The sequence below is a fragment of the Bos mutus genome, chromosome 22, assembly GCF_027580195.1.
Source record: "Bos mutus isolate GX-2022 chromosome 22, NWIPB_WYAK_1.1, whole genome shotgun sequence".
NCBI lineage: Eukaryota > Metazoa > Chordata > Mammalia > Artiodactyla > Bovidae > Bos > Bos mutus.
Genome location: NC_091638.1, coordinates 64,499,346 through 64,517,962, shown reverse-complemented (window position 1 = coordinate 64,517,962; position 18,617 = coordinate 64,499,346). Strand labels below are relative to the sequence as shown.

General features: G+C 55.5%; 1 protein-coding gene across 6 annotated transcripts in view; it reads left to right on the top strand.

Moving 5' to 3' along the window:
• ANO1 (anoctamin 1) overlaps positions 1–18,617 on the top strand; it is a 188,159-nt gene that overhangs the window by 85,189 nt on the left and 84,353 nt on the right. For 5 of the 6 annotated variants that reach the window (XM_070359034.1, XM_070359035.1, XM_070359033.1 and 2 more), the window contains exons 2-3: positions 6,804–6,976; positions 12,959–13,291. In XM_070359034.1, coding sequence (XP_070215135.1) covers positions 6,804–6,976; positions 12,959–13,291 — 506 coding nt within the window. Of the gene's footprint in view, positions 1–6,383; positions 6,408–6,803; positions 6,977–12,958; positions 13,292–18,617 lie in introns of those variants that run through there. The other variant, XM_070359037.1, reaches the window with a different exon arrangement.

Here is an 18,617-nt window from a genome sequence, read left to right as displayed (position 1 = left end):
GAAGGACAGGGAAGCCTGGTGTGCTGCAGTCCATGCGGTCGCAAAGGGTCGGACATGACTTAGCAACTGAAATATTGCATAGCTATTTCAGCATTGCAAATTGCCGGTGGTTCACATCACGTTCCTACTGGACAGTGCTGTTGCATAAGGCTCTAAAATCTACTCCTTTATTGCACGAGAAAGTTACACCAGGAGGATGAGTTCCAGGGTGCCAAACCCAGAGGAAGTTCCAAGTTCTGATCACCAGCACTGGGACAGGAAGAGCTGGTGCCCCTGTTCATCTGCTCTTTCACACCTCCCCAAAACATCGGGTCTTTGCTTTGGGCTAGGTGTCCAGCCAGGCAAGCCCCAGAACACTGGACGCAGTGAGCTTGTACCCGAGAGAAGCTTGCAGCCCAGCAGCTCGGCTGCAGGATGGAGGCTCTGGACCTAGCGGAGGTCGTGACACAAAACAGCTCTGCCCTGAACCACTCACAAGTGAAGGCACAACGACAGGAACAGCGAGCTTTCCTGGGAAAGGTCATGGCCCCACAAAAACCCAGATCTTTTATTCTGACTCTGGAATCTCACAGGAAAGCTCCAGGATCTTCCCATAACGACAGCTAAGCCTGGTCTTCCGTCCAAGGATTTCTGGTTTTGCTTGATCTTTGGGGAAGCCATGTGAGGTCACACAGGGTAGTCCAAGAGGATCCGCTCTAGAAGGAGACTCAGGTAGCCAACCCAGGCTGTGACATAAGGGTCTTTAGGGAAATAGAGGGTTGTGTGTGGCCACTGAACGCAGGAGGCAATAATGCGTGTGATGCACTTCGATACGTGCACGCGTGCGTGTGGAAGAGGCAGGCGGCTGGGCTGTGTGGGTGAGAGCAACTCCCTGGGTTCACACACTCCAAGGGCACTGGCTGAGCAACATCCCAGCTCTGCAGACTGGGGATTCACGCCACCTTCTGCCCGGAGCACCTCGTTCTCATCTCTCAGGGGCTCCACGATCCTGAAAGCTCGCCTAGTGTGGTGTAAGCCCAGGTGAGAGTGACCTGTGTGTGGCACTTGGAAATCTTTTATTCTCTTGGGGAACGTTGATGAAAGGAAATGGCTGCTACTCAGAGCAGGGCAGGCTGAAGCTATTTCATTCTTTCAAGCCCCAAGAAGGAACATTAGGCCTTTGGATGGGGCTTTCATTTTAAGAAGCAGGCAATCAGCATACTGTGAGCAGAGTCTCCACACTCTGCTGGGCAGGGTGGTCCAGGGCTGGCCCAGTCGTATCCTGCATTCTATCTCTGGTGGGTGGGATTTCTGATGCTCAAGCTCCATCATCATGGGGATTTGGGTCATGATACCTGTAGGATCACTAGTGTGAAGGAACTGTTGGAAACTCGGTCTGGACTTCTCCCCAAATCTCCAAAGAAAGGACCCCAGGCGGGGTCAGGGCTGGGGAGGGGATACATCTGTGTGAATCCACTTGCAGCTGGTTGTAATCACTGTAAGAATGTGAGTTGATGTTTGCAGAGAGCTTAGCACGCTTCTGGCTTGTAGTAAGTGCTGCCCCACTGCTTGTTAAACAAACAAACAGGGAAATCTATATTGTGCCAAAGATAGGAGGGGTGGTGAAGAGTGCAGAAATAAAGCAGAAGGCATGAGGAGGGTGGAGCAGAAATGGGCTTGAGTGCCTGGAAGGAGGCAGCAGAACAGAGATGAGCAATGCCAGTCAAGCCAGAAGGGCTTCCAGGAGGTGAGGAGCTGGGTTCTAACTTACCCTGGGCGTGTTTTTAGAGTTCCTAGGAATTCTCAAAAGGCAGGCCTTGGATTAACGTCTGAAAACCCGCTGATGGAAACAACATCCATGGATTCCGTTGTGGGGGGAAATCCCCCAGACAGAACTTCATGCTTTGGCCGCGGTCCAGAGCCCTGAGCTGGCAGACTCCATGCCCGCAGAGTGTCCCCGTCCAGCTGCAGCTCGCCAGCTTCTGCTCAGGGTTCTGACATCATTCAAGGGAAGGAAATGACAGGGGTCCAGTCTCCCGCCCACCGTATCTCAGTTATAAATGCCCCAGGCATGTCTCCCCTGGGGATAATTACATCCCAGTCAGTTTTAGCAGGTTAGGTCATATACCTGTAGGGCATTCATTTCTTTCTACAGGGATTGCCCACCGGATATTCCAAGGCAAGGGGGGCGAGGGGCCCAGCTAGCGGAGGATGGGGGGGCCTGCGCTCACAATAGCCCTGAGTCATGAGCTTCTCACTTCTTCCATGCTCCTCTCCCCACCCGGGAAGCCCATGACTCAGCAGCATTTATTTAGCACCACTGAGCACAGAGATCCATCCTGGGAAGACGGCTCCCCGAGCAGGCATGGCCAGAACTGAGGGGCAGAGCAGACTGGCGTGCCCTGGATTCTGCCAGCCCCTCCACCAAATGAGAGCAGCTCTGGGGGACAGGGAGGCATCTGTGTATTTTATTAAAAACAACCCCAAACTCCCACCTCATGAGCCTCTAATAAAAAGCCAAGGACCTCGCTAGGCTTCCGTCCTCATCAGAGAAACAGAGGTGGGAAGATCAACCTCCTGGGTCTCCCTTTGATGCCTGGGAGCAGGGTTCTCAACAGGGAGTGGTTTTGCCCCAGGGGACACCTGACAATGTCTGGAGATGTGTTTGGTTGTCACACTGGGGAGGGAGGGGTGGGAGGGAGTCAGGGAGGCTGCTGAGCATCCTACACGGCACAGGACCGCCCCCAGGCAAATTACGGTCCAGCTCCAGCTGTGTTTAGAGCCAAGCGGAGAGACCCCATCCCCACCCACACCATCCGGCAGAGCACCTTATCAGAGAGACCCTGGCGGGAATGACCCCTGCCTCGGGCTCACCATGCCCTCTTCTGCTTGCTCTGCAAAGCTTGATTTGCTCGCCCGGCAAGGCTCAGACATGTGCACTAGGCAGGCAGACGGCAAGACATTCTTGATCACACCCGACGTGCAGGAAATGAAACTGATGTTCCAAAGCGGAAAGGAGCCCCTCTAGAGCTTCTTGCAGAGGAGACACTCAGCCAGCTGTGTGCTAAGTCTCCTCTCCTGTGTCCCTTGTCACTTTGTGCCTGCACTCCTGGGGACTATTAAAAATGTTAGCAAAGCCGAAAGTGCCCAATGGTGGGTGACGTCACAGGGACAGGAAAGGGCAGCACGGTGGTGGAACACAGCGAGCCGGGAGGTCCAGATCTTCCCATAATAAAAGTTAATGAGCCCAGGTTTTAGTAACTCGTGAACGAGAATTAACCCTGCTGGTGAAATCAGTCCCCGTGGATTTTCAACCATGAGAATCACTGAGTCAAAAAAGAAGAAAACGCAAAGTCGATGCAACAGTTTATCTAGAAAATCTGTTTATAAGCAAATAGCGACTCAGAGGAGAGACAGAATTCCAACGTGACGGCCCGTGAGACAGCCAACGGAAGGCAGCGAACCCAGAAGGAGAAACCATCACCAGAACACAAGGCACTCTTTAAAGTCCTTTGGGGCTCCCCAGGAGGGCACTAGTGGTAAAGACCTGCCTGCCAGTGCAGGAGATATAAGAGATGTAGGTTCGATCCCTGGGTCGGGAAGATCCCCTGGAGGAGGGCATGGCAACCCACTGCAGTATCTTGCCTGGAGAATCCCATGGACAGAGGGGCCTGGCGGGATACAGTCCATGTTGTCGCAAAGCGTCGGACACAACTGGAGCGACTTAGCATGCATGCGTGCGAAGTCCTTCTACTCGCACTACTTCTAGAGGCATCTCTCTAGAAGAATCCCATCCCCCCTTCCTGATTTGAGGGGAATGTTGTTTTCACTTCTTGTTGGTCCCTGGGATCCCCAGATCCAAGAACCACAACCCCACCTCCGCCCCCGGTCCAGGCCGTAAGCAGCCCGGAGTCAGAGCTGGTCCCGGCTGACACATCCTTGTACCTGCTCTGGGCACTTCCCCTCCTTTTGATGAAGCACCTCTACACCATCCTCCTGGGAAGACTAGGAGAGGGGGCAGGAGGAAACGGATGAGGGAGGGGAGCAGAACAGGGACATCTACTGATGTGTAGTGGAGAAAGGGATGCTGTACAGGCGAGCAGATAGCTTGAACACGCGAAGGCATGAACCACAGAGACAAGAGGAGAAACACAGCCTTTGAGGTGACGCTGCAGGGAGCGCTGGCCTGGGAGGACACAGGGAGCTGCCCAGCCTAAGACACGGTCCCCTCCCTGCAGCCCCCGGGTCTCAGGCACAAGCCCCAGAGCCCGTCCCGGGTCAGTGGTCAAGCATCACCTCCCAAACGTGTAGGAATGTCAATGTCCCCAGAGTTGAGGAATTACCTTTTTGCTCTTTCTTCACAAACTGTATCTCATTGACGTCAGCAAGACTCTTTGCCACTTAAAAATGAATTTAGAAAGATGGTACATTAAGGTTACACAGTTTTGGTGGTTTACCAACAAGGATGAATGAAGTTACATAATCCTCTGTGTGTTTGTGATGAGTCTTCCCAATCTCAAAAACCTGAACTTTAAGGGGCAAGATCTCCCAGGTGTGGCAGAGACCGTGGAAAACTGTTTCTGATGGGCCTTTGGGCAGCCAGCACACTTCTCCAAACCAACTCTAGCTGTCCAAGGTGTAGTAGGCAAAGAGTCCTTTAGGGCCACTCAGCTCCTGTTGGCAAGGCCAGCCCAAGGATGGAGTAACCTTCTTGCTTTTCTCCAAGTTCAAGAAACTGACAGACTTGAGCCTGAATGGGGGAGGGGAGAAGGTCATGGCAATGACAAGATGACAGGACTAGTGATCTTGACCATGGCCGCCACTGCCCAGCGCCGCTCCCCCCAGCCCAGGACTGAGCTCACACATGCTAGACATTCACGGGAGAAGACGGAGGCTCCGTGAGGTTTAAGGAGACTGGCCCAAGGTCACAGGGCTGGACAGTGCCAGAGCGGAAACAGACCCCACCCCATCTCCCCCACCCCATCCTGTCCGATCCCAGAATCCATTCTTGAAGCCAAAACAGGCTGCTGCTACCAGGACCTTAGAAGGCAGCTTGCCATCATTTCTGTAGACCCCGAATGCTCCTCAGATCAGATCAGATCAGTCGCTCAGTCATGTCGGACTCTTTGCGACCCCATGAATCGCAGCACGCCAAGCCTCCCTGTCCATCACCAACTCCCGGAGTTCACTCAGACTCACATCCTTCGAGTCAGTGATGCCATCCAGCCATCTCATCCTCTGTCTTCCCCTTCTCCTCCTGCCCCCAATCCCTCCCAGCATCAGAGTCTTTTCCAATGAGTCAACTCTTCCCATGAGGTGGCCAAAGTACTGGAGTTTCAGCTTTAGCATCATTCCTTCCAAAGAAATCCCAGGGCTGATCTCCTTCAGAATGGACTGGTTGGATCTCCTTGCAGTCCAAGGGACTCTCAAGAGTCTTCTCCAACACCACAGTTCAAAAGCATCAATTCTTTGGCGCGCAGCCTTCTTCACAGTCCAACTCTCACATCCATACATGACCACAGGAAAAACCATAGCCTTGACTAGACGAACCTTTGTTGGCAAAATAATGTCTCTGCTTTTCCGGCCGTGCAACTATTGAGCATCAACTGTATGGAAAATGAAACCAGTGAAAGTGCTGGTCGCTCAGTGGTTCCGACTCTGACTCATGGACTGTGTCACAGCAGCAACTTCAGGAACCCACTGCAAGACCAAGCGGAGTAAAGAAAGTGCTGTCGTCGAGGTATAGACACGCTCTTGGGCCTGAGTGAGGGGCCGTCCAGGGTGGCTTTCTGGAGGAAGTGGCATTCGGAACATACCTAGAGGAACAAACGGGAAATGGAGAGGCAGGAAAAAAGGAGATACCATCCCCACTGGGCAGGGTTGCTAGTGTGAACCCCAAAGGCTAAACCGGAGCATGGCTGCCTCTGGAGACCTTCATCCCCCTCCTGCAGGGACGGAGGATTAAAAATGACCCAGGAACACCTACCATGGGCCGGGCCCCTGCTAGCCCAGGGAGGAGAGAGATCAAAGCCACCTTCCCCATCCCTCAGGGAGGTAGCAGAGATCACACAAGGAGTGCAGGCAGCTCTGCAGGGGCCCACCCCCTGTTCTTGGCCTCTGAAACCCCCAGCCCCCTCTGCAACAGGAGGCTCAGGCTGTGGGTTCTATGAGATGAACTGTGTTCCAGACTCTGCTCATGCTTGGGCACAAAAGTACTAAATATTCGGTAAGTGGGGGCTTCGGGGAGGAGCTGGACAGGGCGGGCACGCAGCAAGCAGGGGAGGCTCCCAGGAGGAGGTGAGAGCTGAGTGGCCACCAGGAGTCAGCCAGGGGTGGAGCGGGAAGAGGCAGGGAGAGCATTCGTGACTCCAACCTCAGAAGTGTCTCTCTCGGCTGCAAGGTGACCCGCAGCAGGACTTTTCTTGAAGGTGGGGGCTAGTGGACGTTCCCTCCCTGCTGTGACACCCTGGCCTCCGTCAAAAGCAGCTCGAGGGGCACTTTCCTCGGATAAAAATAAAACTTGGTGGGGCTCCGCAGGAATGGAATACTTTCTTCCTGTGTTTAAATTTCTACGGAAAATCTGACCCGCGTGGACGCCGCCCCGGCATAAGCGAGCGCACAGCGCTGGTATCTTTCTTGAAGGCGAAGGAAGCCGGCGGGGCGTTCAGGCCCGAGCGGGCACGGGACCCGCAGGGTGGGCGCTCCTGCACCGCGGCGCGCGGGGCCGGGGCCGGGCCGGGGCCGGGCGACGCGGGCGGCGGGCGGAGCGGGAGGCCCTGCCCCCTGCGAGCCAGCGCGCCCGAACGCCGCCTGTCCGCTTGCAGAGGCCGCCGGGGCCGTGGATGGGGAGGGCGCGCCGCCCGGCGGTCCCGGCGCACAGGCGGCCGCGATGAGGGTCAACGAGAAGTACTCGACGCTCCCGGCCGAGGACCGCAGCGTCCACATCATCAACATCTGCGCCATCGAGGACATCGGCTACCTGCCGTCCGAGGGCACGGTGAGTGCGGGCGGCCGCCAGCCGCGATCGCCAGGGAGGGCCGCGCACCTGCGCCGCGCCCGGGGAGGGCGGGACGGGAGGCGCTGGGTCCGCCGGGCTCTAGGCGCTTGGGGGGGCGCCCAGCGGCGCACGTGGGCCCCGCCGCAGGCACGCGCCCACCCATCTCGGCCCCGAGACCCCGCCCGCAGCCGCTTCGCCCCCAGCTCGAGCGCGAGCCCGCGGCTAGGGCCCCGGGTGGGACGCTGCCTTCCCGTTGGTGCCGATTTGGGGCAACGGGTGGGGGTGGGGAAGCCGCCTCGCCCGGGGAGGGTGGCAGCCTCCAGGCCCCCCCGCGCCGTCAGCCTCGGGCCACAGCCGCGCGCCTCCGTGCGGGATGCCCGGCCTGGGAGCTCCCCACACCCCGGGCAGCAGGCGCCGGGCCGGTCGGTCTTTCCACGCTGGCCCGGGTCCCCAACCCCGCGTTTGCGCCTGGCCTGGATGGCAGCCAGGCCGTGTGGGCCAGCACCTACCCGACCAGGTGACCACGAGACCCTAGCGGGGTCTCCTCTGATCCCAGGTCAGAATTCGCCCTTGAGGGTTTTGGCTTAAAGTTGAAACAAAGTTTGCCAGAAGAGGAAAGGGCTGAGACCAGTGCCTCAGCCAGGGAGCCCCGCTGACTATGCTGGCTCTGGGGCCAGAAAATAGACTCCCCTGTCTCCCCTCTTCCGCCAAGCACAGCCCGGGCCCCTCCCCGGGAGATGCGGAAGCCCCAGCTGCCCTGTTCTGCTCTAACCAAGTCCAGGGTTATTCCTGCCTGCCTCTCTAGCCTCTGCTGGAGTCGGTGGGGGCATCCAGGGAGGTGCCGGTGGCGTATGTTCCAGGAAAGGCAGAGACCCCCAGCCTCAGATCACAACCGGGCTCCCACGGGCTTTGGGGTGTCTTTTACAGCTGGGCCTGCTCCAAAATGCTGGGAGTGTTAGGGACCGCTGTTGGTGGTGGCCTTGGAAGCTTAGCGGTTATCGCTTCAGCCCACACTGTGTGTGTCTGCTGTGTGCCGGGCCCTGTGGGATCCTGGGAACCCCCAGAGGGGACGAGCAGGGGACCCCGCCCAGCTGGGGCTCAAGGAGCAGTAGTGGAGGTTACCCAGGACAGCGACAAGGGATGCTTCCAGGGCGATGGACCAGTCGCCGTGTGTTAACTCATTTCACTCCCTCGGTAGCCATGGAGGGTAGGTGTTGTTCCGGCAGATGAAAAAGCAGGGGCCAGAGGGGGGCAGATGACTGTCTTGTGTCACCAACCAGCTGGGAGGTGAGCTCGGAAGAGCCAAGACACAGAGGCGGGTTTCCAGGGACAGCCTGCTGGAGGGATGAACATTCTGGAGGAGAGGGGGCCGGTTATATCCATAATTGGGTGGGGTGGGGCCTTCAGTACAAAGAAATGGCGTATATGAAGACTCACAGGTGGGAAGGAGGGGTGCACGGGTTAGGAGGCATGAGATAGGGGTGGCAGCCAAGATAATGAAGAGAAACAGACATTCCAGAGGTTGACCAGATTCAACTTGAGAGAGACAGGTTGTGAAATGAAAAATGGAGCTCTTAACAGATGGCCCCTGGGCTCTGGAGCTTTACTTCAGGGACCCATGGCCCACCCCCATCTAGAACTCCCCTCTCTACTCCCCCCAAACCACAAAGTCTGCAGAGAGGCCACTCGGCCCTTCCTTCAAGGTCTCCACCATCCAGAAACAAGTAGATAAGCCCAGAGGAGACTGGTGAGTCTTCCTTTGCACACAGCTCTTACTGTGGGGAGGTTCCAGGTATGATGGGCTTGCAGGCCTGTGAATCAGGGGCACATGGCCACAGGAAGGCGGGCTGAGCAGTGTCCCACCAGAGAGAGATGGCCTCAGGGAGGCTGGACACAGCGGCTCCAGGAGCCGGGGGCCTGTCTGTGCTGCTGGGCAGGCGCTGTGCCAGGGAGAGCCTCGCAGGGCATCCCCAAGACTGCTCATGCCAATGATTGTTGTTCATTCACTACCCTGAGTCACCCAGCAAAGGCGGCTCCTTGCAGATGAAGCCCAGAGGGCGTGGACTGCTTTCAGAAAGTCCCCATCCGGTTCCCAGACTTGCATCCCATCCTGGGGGTGTCAACGTCATTTACGTAGGCCATCAGAATAAACCCTGCCCCAGCCTCCTTGTCTGTGCCTCTCCTCATTCTCATTCCCAAGTTCAAGGGTAAAGGTCATTTCCTTGTTCCTGTAGAAAGAGGTGTAAGAGATAACTCAAAAGTTAGAGCCCAGATTGGTGGGTGCAACTCATTTCATGAAGTTTTCTTTGTGTTAATCTTTGAATGTTTCTACTTTCTTCCTTCACACTATGGACTGTCAGTGGCCTTGAATCTGTGTCCCAACAAGCCCAGACACCCCGGAGACAGGCTGGCATCTGCCTGCCTGGGAGATAAGAGCGCGTCCTCTTTATCTGCTGTTGGAGACGATCTGTTTATGGATCACGGAATTAGCCCATAAGTTAATATGCAATGCGAGTGATTTAATTTAAATTTTTTTGGAGTAAAAGTGTTTCAGAGTGATGTCCAGATTGGAGTTGAAATTCAGAGAGTCCCAAGATGGAAAGAAATTTTTCAGGTCACTGATTTCATTTTCCCCATTTTTGGAAAAAGTGACTGTAGCAGGTTCTCTTAGAATGATCCTTGAGACATGCCCTGACTTGGTCTATCGCACACGAATGAGTGAATTCAGTTCCTGGAGCTCCAACTCCAGGTAAGAAGCCAAATTAAAGAATGCACTGGGTTCTGGGTATAGAGAACAGGCTGTGGTTGTCAAGGGGGAGGGGAAGGATGGAGTGGGAGACTGGGGTTAGCAGATGCAGGTTTATAACAGCAAGGTCCTACTGTACAGCACAGGGAACAATGTCCATATCCTGTGACAAACCCTAATGGAAAATAATATTTTGCGAAAAGACTGTATATATGTATAACTGAATCACTTTGCTGTACAGCAAAAATTAACACAGCCTTGTAGATCTATACTCATTCCCAAGCTATACTGCAATAAAAAAATAAATATAAAGAAAGAATACATGGGCCCCCAGTGTAGCAACCAAGGTGTGGACTCAAGACTCCACTCTCCTCCTCTGTCCTTTCCTAAGAGTTTGGAGAGGCGGGTAGAGGAAGCTGGAGAGGCAGGTAGACTGCCCTCTCCCTGTTCATGGTGCTTGGGCCAGGACATACCTAATGTGAAGGGGAACTTTGGCCCCTGCCCTCTTCTCCTGTCACCTCAAGGAGCCATCTTTCTACCTTCCTTGGACTTTCCTGGTGACTCGGAGGGTAAAGAATCTGCCTGCAATGCAGGAGACCCAGGTTCGATCCCTGGATCAGGAAGATCCCCTGGAGAAGGGAATGGCCTCCCACTCCAGTATTCTTGCCTGGAGAGTCCCCATGGACAGAGGGGCCTGGCCGGCTACAGTCCAGGGGTCCCAAAGAGTTAGACATGACTGAGCAACTAACACTTTCACTTTTCTTTCTGGAGCAGCTCAGGGGTTCATCTTCAAAATCCATTCAGTTCTCCCATCACACTCGGTCCTCACAAGCATCCCATGACCTCAGTCGAGGAGATGTTTTTGTCCCCATTTTGCAGATGGAAAAATTGAGTCTTAGAGCTCAGGAGTGGGGGTGTAGTGTCTAAACTCTGGTCTGGCTGGGTCCCAGCTTCCATATGCTTGATCTGGTGGCCCCTACCAGAGGCAATGTGCAAAACCCACGCCTGTGTCATTCATTCACACACACATACATTCATTCCAGAACCGAGCGCTTAATGCCGAGCATTTAAAAAGAGAGGGAGGAGGGGATGAGGCACCCTGACTCCCGTGGGGGGAGGTAGGGGAGGAGACTGGGGAGGATGGCGCAGGCAGGAGACCAGGATGAGCACTCCCACCCTCGGGCACCACACACGGCCCCTGGGTCAGCTCAGGAGATCTGAGTTGCCCGTTTGGAAAATAAGGAGGAACCCCCTGTAGAGACGCTGGGAGTCTGGTGTGCCCAGGATGCTGGCAGCAGGCCGTGTGCCCTTCAGCCCTGCCTGCCTGGAGCCTGCGTGTCCACCTGGCTCTGACCGCCTCCCACGCGCTCACCCTGCCCGCCGGCAGCAGCTTCATTCCAGAGCACTGGCCAGTGTCTTCAACCTGCCCTGGGCGGCCTTCTGGCTTTTCTGCCCACCCCCCTTGCAAGGAGAAGGAACCCCTTCTCTGCCAGCTCTCGTGACAGTGCGTTTCTCTGCCCCTCTTGGGATATCCAGGGGAATGAGCGCCTGCCGTCGGCACCGGGATGGAGGGCTGGGAGATGGGACGGCCTCTGGGTGCCTGTCCCAAGAGTTAGAGGGAGGGTCCACCCAGACCCGGAGCTTTTTAACTCAGCGAGTCCTCCCAGCTGCTGGTGAGGGCAGCTTCTGTTATCCACCCATTTTATAGAGCTGGAAACCGAAGCACAGAGCAGGTAGAGTGTCCCCCAGGGCTCATAGCTGGAGAGGGACCAAGCCTGGATGTACCTGAGGGCTCTCGTTGCCCCAAACCCCCCTCCACCCTGACCTTACCCTTCGCTGTGGTTCTGGGAGCAGGGGGCTTGGCACCGTGGCTCAGCTGGGCGGCTGCACTGACACTCACAGTGTCCAGTGGAGCAGCCCATGAAGGGTCAGCAAGGGCAGCAAGGGCTGACCGCTTCACTCGCCAGAGCCCCACCTTCCTCCAGATCCAGTAACTCTGATTATAGTGGCCCTCGAGCAGGGACTACATGAGAGGGTGGAGCTGTACTGGGAAGTCCCTGGTGCTTTTGGGTGGGGGTCCCTGGGTGCAGCCAGGACTCCAGGCTGGACTCAGCCCGCCTGCACTGTCGCCTCAGGCGCCCCTCACCAGGCCTCAGTTTCCCCGACAGATGGAGGTGAACAACTTTTTCCCGCCTGTCCACCATGACCCACCAAAGATGCTGGGGTGATCCATGGTCTCTGTCCTCGGCTGGGGGAGGGGAAATGGACCTCCTTCCGCCCCCCAGCCCTCCAGCCCTCCTGGCACGGGCCGTGGACCCGGCTTCTTAGCCCCAGCCCAGCTCCCAGGACTCTGAATGGTGCAAAATAAGGCCTCTTCCTGGAGTGATTTTATTTTCTCTTATTCCCGAGACCAGCTTGCTGGGGAACCTAAGACCCTCGACAACCATCTGACTCCCGAGGGAGTTTGAGAGCCGGTGTGATTTCCACGGAAGCCATGCACTATGGTGCCCGTGGGGGTGCCTGGACTTTGAGCCCTGCCCCCAGGCTCCATCTCCTTGGCCCCCTGGACAGGCAGAGGGGGAAACTGAGGCAGGACTGCGTGTGCAGCTCCCCCCACCCCTGATGCCACCTCTACCACCTCTGCCCTCGCTCTGGCCCCTGAGACCACCCGCTGAACCCAAATTCTCGACTCAGGGTCTGGGAGTCGATCTGGGAGAACCCCATCTAACACAGCAGGTGCCTGGCCCCTGACTGCACGGCTCATTAGTGGCAGAGCCAGGCTGGGTGAGGGCTGTAACGGGCCAGCGGTCACCTCGACACGCCGTCACCAGGTTCACTGGCCAGCAGAGTCACGACAAGCAGATACGGTCTGCTCCACTCCGCCCGGGACCCTATGTGAGAGGAGCACCCCCGAGAGGTTGGCCCTGCAGACTCCACACCCTGTTCGAGCCACTGGTCCTCCCCAGGCAGCCCACACCCCTTCTCCACAGAGCCGGGATGCCCTTGCGTGAGAGCATCCAAGGTTGGCATCTGCACATGCTGTGAGCAGGGACGGCTCCTCCTGAATGCCAGGCCCTGGAAGGCAGGGCCTTCTGCAGTGTGCTCAGGCGTCTGGGCCCCTGCCATCAGAGGGCGGCAGTGAGAGGGTGGGCGGGGTGGCCGGTGGCTGGGCCAGGCGCTCCCCTCCGCAGGCCCATCCCGAGCCCCTGATGGCAGCGGCTGTCTCCTCCCCACAGCTGCTGAACTCCTTGTCCGTGGACCCGGACGCCGAGTGCAAGTACGGCCTGTACTTCCGCGACGGCAAGCGCAAGGTGGACTATGTCCTGGTGTACCATCACAAGAGGGCCTCGGGCGGCAGGACGCTGGCCAGGAGGGCCCAGCACGGCGACGCGGGCCCGGCCGCCCGCAGCGCCCGGCAGGACCAGCCCCTGCCCGGGAAGGCGGGCCCCCTGGGCGCGGGCGAGCCCGAGCCGCCGCTGGACTACCACGAAGATGACAAGCGCTTCCGCCGGGAGGAGTACGAGGGCAACCTGGTGGAGGCCGGCCTGGAGCTGGAGCGGGACGAGGACGTAAGTGTCCCCGCTCCTGGACGGGCGGGGGCGGGCGGGACGGCGGCCGCCTTCAGCTGCTCGCAGCAAAGGGCAGTGCTGACACCCTCCTGGTTGAGCGGAGAGAGCCCAGACCCGCACACGCCCCCACCGCTGCCGCAGAGGAGGGGCTGGGCTTCTCCGCCCTGACCGGTGGGGTCATTTCCTGCTCGGGTCAGGTCCTCCCATGGGACGCTGGGCAGAGGACGAAGCTCCCCCGGGAGCCTCCCCGGAGCTCGACTTCGGCTTCTCAGGGCCTCGGTTTCTCAACTTGTCAAGTGAGGAGGTTGGCCAGGCTGATCCCCCGGGGGCCCTGGTGCGCTGAACTCAGTGACCATCACACTGGTTTCCGGAGCTCCCCTCCTTGGCAAAGCCAGAGAGTCTTTCTCAGGGGATGTTTCCCGGGCAAAGCAGAAGGTCAGCTCACCTGGCCTGCAGAAAGCACGCAGTGTGCAGGGACGGCCTTGGTGAGCCTGGGGACCATCCGTCGGCCCCTCAGCTTCTCGGCGGACTTGCTGGCGCTCCGCGCGGTCTGCTTACCTCTCTGTGCGTGAGGGGGTGGGGGCCCTCCTTCCGTGAACACTGGGGGGTCAGGCCCCAGCCCGAGGAACTGTCACTGTGCAAGTTAACCAAGAAGCAGACCAAGTCTCTACAGCATGTTCAGAGCAGAGAACGTAGTCAGCAGGCTGACTTAGGGAGCCGTGAGTCCATGGAGAATGTTCCAAATAGAAGGTGGTGTTAGTTTGCTATTTTATTGTGACTGTAACCTACCAGGCTCTTCTGTCCGTGGGATTTTCCAGGCAAGAATACTGGAGTGGGTTGCCATTTCCTTCTCCAGGGGATCTTCCCGACCCAGTGATCGAACCTCCCGCATTGTGGGCAGATGCTTTACTGTCTGAGCCACCAGGGAAGCCCCTCTTTCACTTTCACTTTCACTACCCAATCCTTAAACGGTGAACGCTTTGGGTCTGGTGACGAGAAGGTTTTCGCGGTACTCAGACTAGAAAGCTACTGACCGGGGAGCGGGTATGAACACTCTCATCTTTGATGCTACTTTCGAATGAAAGCAACCAAGCATGCTTAACGGCCCTTGTTCCACCTTGACCCCGAGGTCGGGGCCTCTTGTGCTCAGCAGGGACCACCCCTCTGGTGGGGCTTTGGTTACCTGGAAGGTCTTGGTGAGTTCAGCTGTAGGGTTGGTGCCTACTGGAGCCGTGAGGATGTGAGGGACCTAAAACATTCTGATGGTCAGGATGCAAAGGATGGATTCTGACCGGGTGGCTGAGAGCCTGTCTGATTCTGAAGGCAGCAGCCGCAGACAGGCATACGTTGGTCCTTCGGCGTTTTCTGTCGCACTTTGGCTTAGACCTGAGCTGGGGCCGCTCGGGAGAGAGGACAGTCATTCACGCTGGCTTTTCCCAGTCCCACCCAGCCAGCCCCGGGACCTTTTGCTGGAACAATGTGGCTACTATAGAGGCTTGATTTCAGCGTGTCCTTTATAACTGGAGGAACCAGTGGCCTCCGTCAGAGGCAGGAGAGGCCAGAGGGAGGCTGGTGGTGGAGCCTGTCCCTGGAACTGTGATCCTGGGCGCGGTGTGATGGGTGCCTTGTCTGGGGATTCATTGTCTGTCTCTGCCACTCTTTCCTGACTACCACTTTAAAATCTCAAGTTTGAAAGGACCACCTACCCCAGGGTCCAATAATTCACACCCTCCTTGCCAGATACCAGATCTTCTGCCTGTCCTTCTCAAGGCATAGAGCTTCAGACTATTGTACCGTTGCACTCATTTCACATACTAGCAAGGTAAGCTCAAAATCCTTCAAGCTGGGCTTCAGTGGTATATGAACTGAGAACTTCCAGATGTACAAGCTGGATTTAGAAAAGGCAGAGGAACCAGAAATCAAATGGCAACATCTCTTGGATTATAGAGAAAGCAAGGAAATCCTAGAAAAACATCTACTTCTGCTTCATTGACCAGCTAAAGCCTTTGACTGTGTGGATCACAACAAACTGTGGAAAATTCTTAAAGAGATAGGAACACTTTACCTGTCTCCTGAGAAATATGCATGCAGGTCAAGAAGCAACAGTCAGAACTGGATATGAAACAACAGACTGGTTCAAAATGAAAAAAGGAGTTCGTCAAGGCTGCATATTGTCACCCTGCTTATTTAACTTATATGCAGAGTATGTCATGCCAAATGCCAGGCTAGATGAATCCCAAGCTGAAATCAAGATTTCCAGGAGAAATACCAATAACCTCAGATAGGCAGATGATACCTCTCTAATGGCAAAAAGTGAAGAGGAACTAAAGAGCCTCTTGATGAGGGTGAAAGAGGATAGTGAGAAAGCTAGCTTAAAACTCAGCAATCAGAAAACTAAGATCATAGCATCTCGTCCCATCATTTCATGGCAAATAAATGGTAGATGGGGAAAAAGTGGAAACAGTGACAGATTTTATTTCCAGAATCGCTGTGGATGGTGACTGCAGCCGTGAAATTAAAAGACGCTTGCTCCTTGGAAGGAAAGCTATGACAAACCCAGACAGCGCATTAAAAAGCAGAGACGTCACTTTGCCAACAAAGGTCTGTACAGTCAAAGCTATGGTTTTTCCAGTAATCATGAACAGATGTGAGAGATGAACCACAAAGAAGGCTGAGCACCAAAGAATTGATGCTTTCAGATTGTGGTACTGGAGAAGACTCTTAAGAGTCCCTTGGACAGTAAGGAGATCAAACCAGTCATTCCTAAAGGCAGTCAACCCCGAATACTCATTGGAAGGACTGATGCTGAAGCTGAAGCTCCAGGACTTTGGTCTCCTGATGCGAAGAGCCAACTTATTGGAAAAGACCCTGATGCTGGGAAAGACTGAGGACAGGAGGAGAAGGGGACGACAGAGGATGAGATGGTTGGATGGCATCACCAACTCAATGGACATGAGTTTGAGCAAGATCCAGGAGATGGTGATGGACAGGGAAGCCTGGCGTGCTGCAGTCCACGGGGTCACAAAGAATCAGACAAAATTTGATGGCTGAACAGCAACGACAACAAAGCTTCACCATTTGTCAGAGATACAAGAGTATTTACACGACTGTGCGCGTGTTCAGTTGTTTGCTCTTTGCCGCCCTGTTGACTGTAGCCCCCAGGCTCCTCTATCCGTGGAATTTTTCAGGCAAGGATACTGAAATGGGTTGCCATTTCCTCCTCCAGGTGGTCTTGCCGACCCAGGGATTGAACTCAGGTCTCCTTCATCTCTTACGTTGGCTGGCAGGTCCTTCTCTGCTGAGCCACCTGGGAAACAAGCCATTACATCACTGGCTTATCCTAAAGTGCTTAACTTAGAGCCTGGCACTCGGGCAATTCTCACTGGTGATGTGAGTAGTCAGCCATATATCACTACTGCTCATGTGAAAATGGAATGGCCATGCTCACAAAGAAGAAAGAAGAGCCTTTCCAAGTCCAATCGAATCCTTTGCCACACGTATCTTTTTAAAACCTTGTTGACTTTGAAATAAACAGCAAACATACAGACATTGGTTATGGCCACCAGAAAAGAGCGAGTTGTACCAATAAGTGGCAAGGATTCTTCCCCCAATTCCAACATGCGTGCGTTGTTTCCCCAGCACCACCTAGCACTTCTCTGACACCAGCTGGGGGTCCTGCAATGTAACTCAGTGTGGACACTGCCTATCTGGGGGTAGTGCCAGACCCCACAGGTTAAAGGCTCAGCCCTACAAGACCCTCCCCCGACTCCAGCCATCATTTGCCAGCCCAGATGGTCACCTGTGCTCTGACCCATTGGCTACCCTTCAGAGGTTCTAACGACTTTGGGTTCTATTTTTTGTAGAGTGGCTCACAGAACTCAGAGAAACATGTTGCCTACTAGATCACAGCTTTATTGTAAAAGGTAATAAACTCAGGAACAGCAGATGGAAGGGGGTGCACAGGACAGTGTGTGGGGGGGGAGAGGCATGGAACTTCACGCTCTCCGAGCCCCGCTTTCCCCAAATCTGCATGTGTTCACCAAACCAGAAGCTGTGCAGACCCCATTTTGGGGGGTTTTATGGAGGATTCATCACGCAAGTACAATTTATCAAATCACTGGCTGTTGGTGATTGCTTCAACCGGAAGCCCTTCTCGCTTTCCCAGACATGGCGGCAGAGAGGGACTGGAGGTTCCAGTCCTCTAACCACGTGGTCGGTTCCCCTGGCAAGCAGTCCCCCCACCCCGCCTTTGGAAAGTCACCTCATTCGCCTAACAAGAGACACCTTGACTGGTCTCCCCACTTAGGAAATTCCCAGAGTTTTAGGAGCTCTGTGCCAGGACCAGGGGACAAAGACCAAAAATGTATTTCTTATTATTAATACAAATCACAAGGTCACGGTGACCCCAAGTCTCAGTGATAATTTGGTTCTATAGCCTTAAAAGGGTTTCAGCAGTTGATTGGACCTTTTTAATAAAAAAAAAAAAAAAAACTCTGGGCCACACCTCGCGGCATGCGGGATCTTAGTTCCCCAACCAGGGATTGAACCCACACTCCCTGCATTGGAAGGCAGAGTGTTAGCCCCTGGACCCCCGGGGAAGTCCCTGATTGGGCCCTTTTTGATGAAAATGTTCCCGTGGTATAAACTCAACCGTTCAAGATTTCAAAGCAGCTGGAGCTGAGCGTGAACCATCTTCCTGTGGCGTCTTCAGATCATAACCGACTTTTCCACGGCCCCAGCAACCCCGAGTTTCCCTCTGAGATGAGTCAGGCCCCAAGCAGCCTGTTGCCTTCACCTGCTGAGACCAGAGTCTATTCAGGGGCCGCCGGGAGGAGGCGGCGTGCGGGGTGTGCGCGGGTCCACGCCAGCGCGATTAGCGGAGAGACGCCCGGGATGACTCATTCCCGGGTGTGCTCTGATTACAAGAAGTGAGAGGGTTTGGGGAACGAGATAGCCTCGGAGAGAGCCCGGCCACGCATCCTTGCCCACTGTGAAACAAAACTGGGGCTTATGCGCGCTTCCCGGGGGAGAAAGAAATCCATGGACTCCATCAGATACTCCAACAATGACCCCCAAACGATGAAGAGTCTTAAAGTGGGATTTCTCAGCCTTGGCATTGCTGCCATTTGATATCCTGAAGCATTCCTAAATACAACCGAAATGTCAACAATGTCCCCCAGGCCCCAACATGGAGGGCCAGCTGGACAGGCTGGACCAGGGGCAGGGATGAATGAAGTGAAAGCCACTCAGTCGTGTCCGACTCTTTGCAGCCCCATGGACTATACAGTCCATGGAATTCTCCAGGCCAGAATATGGAGAGAGTAGC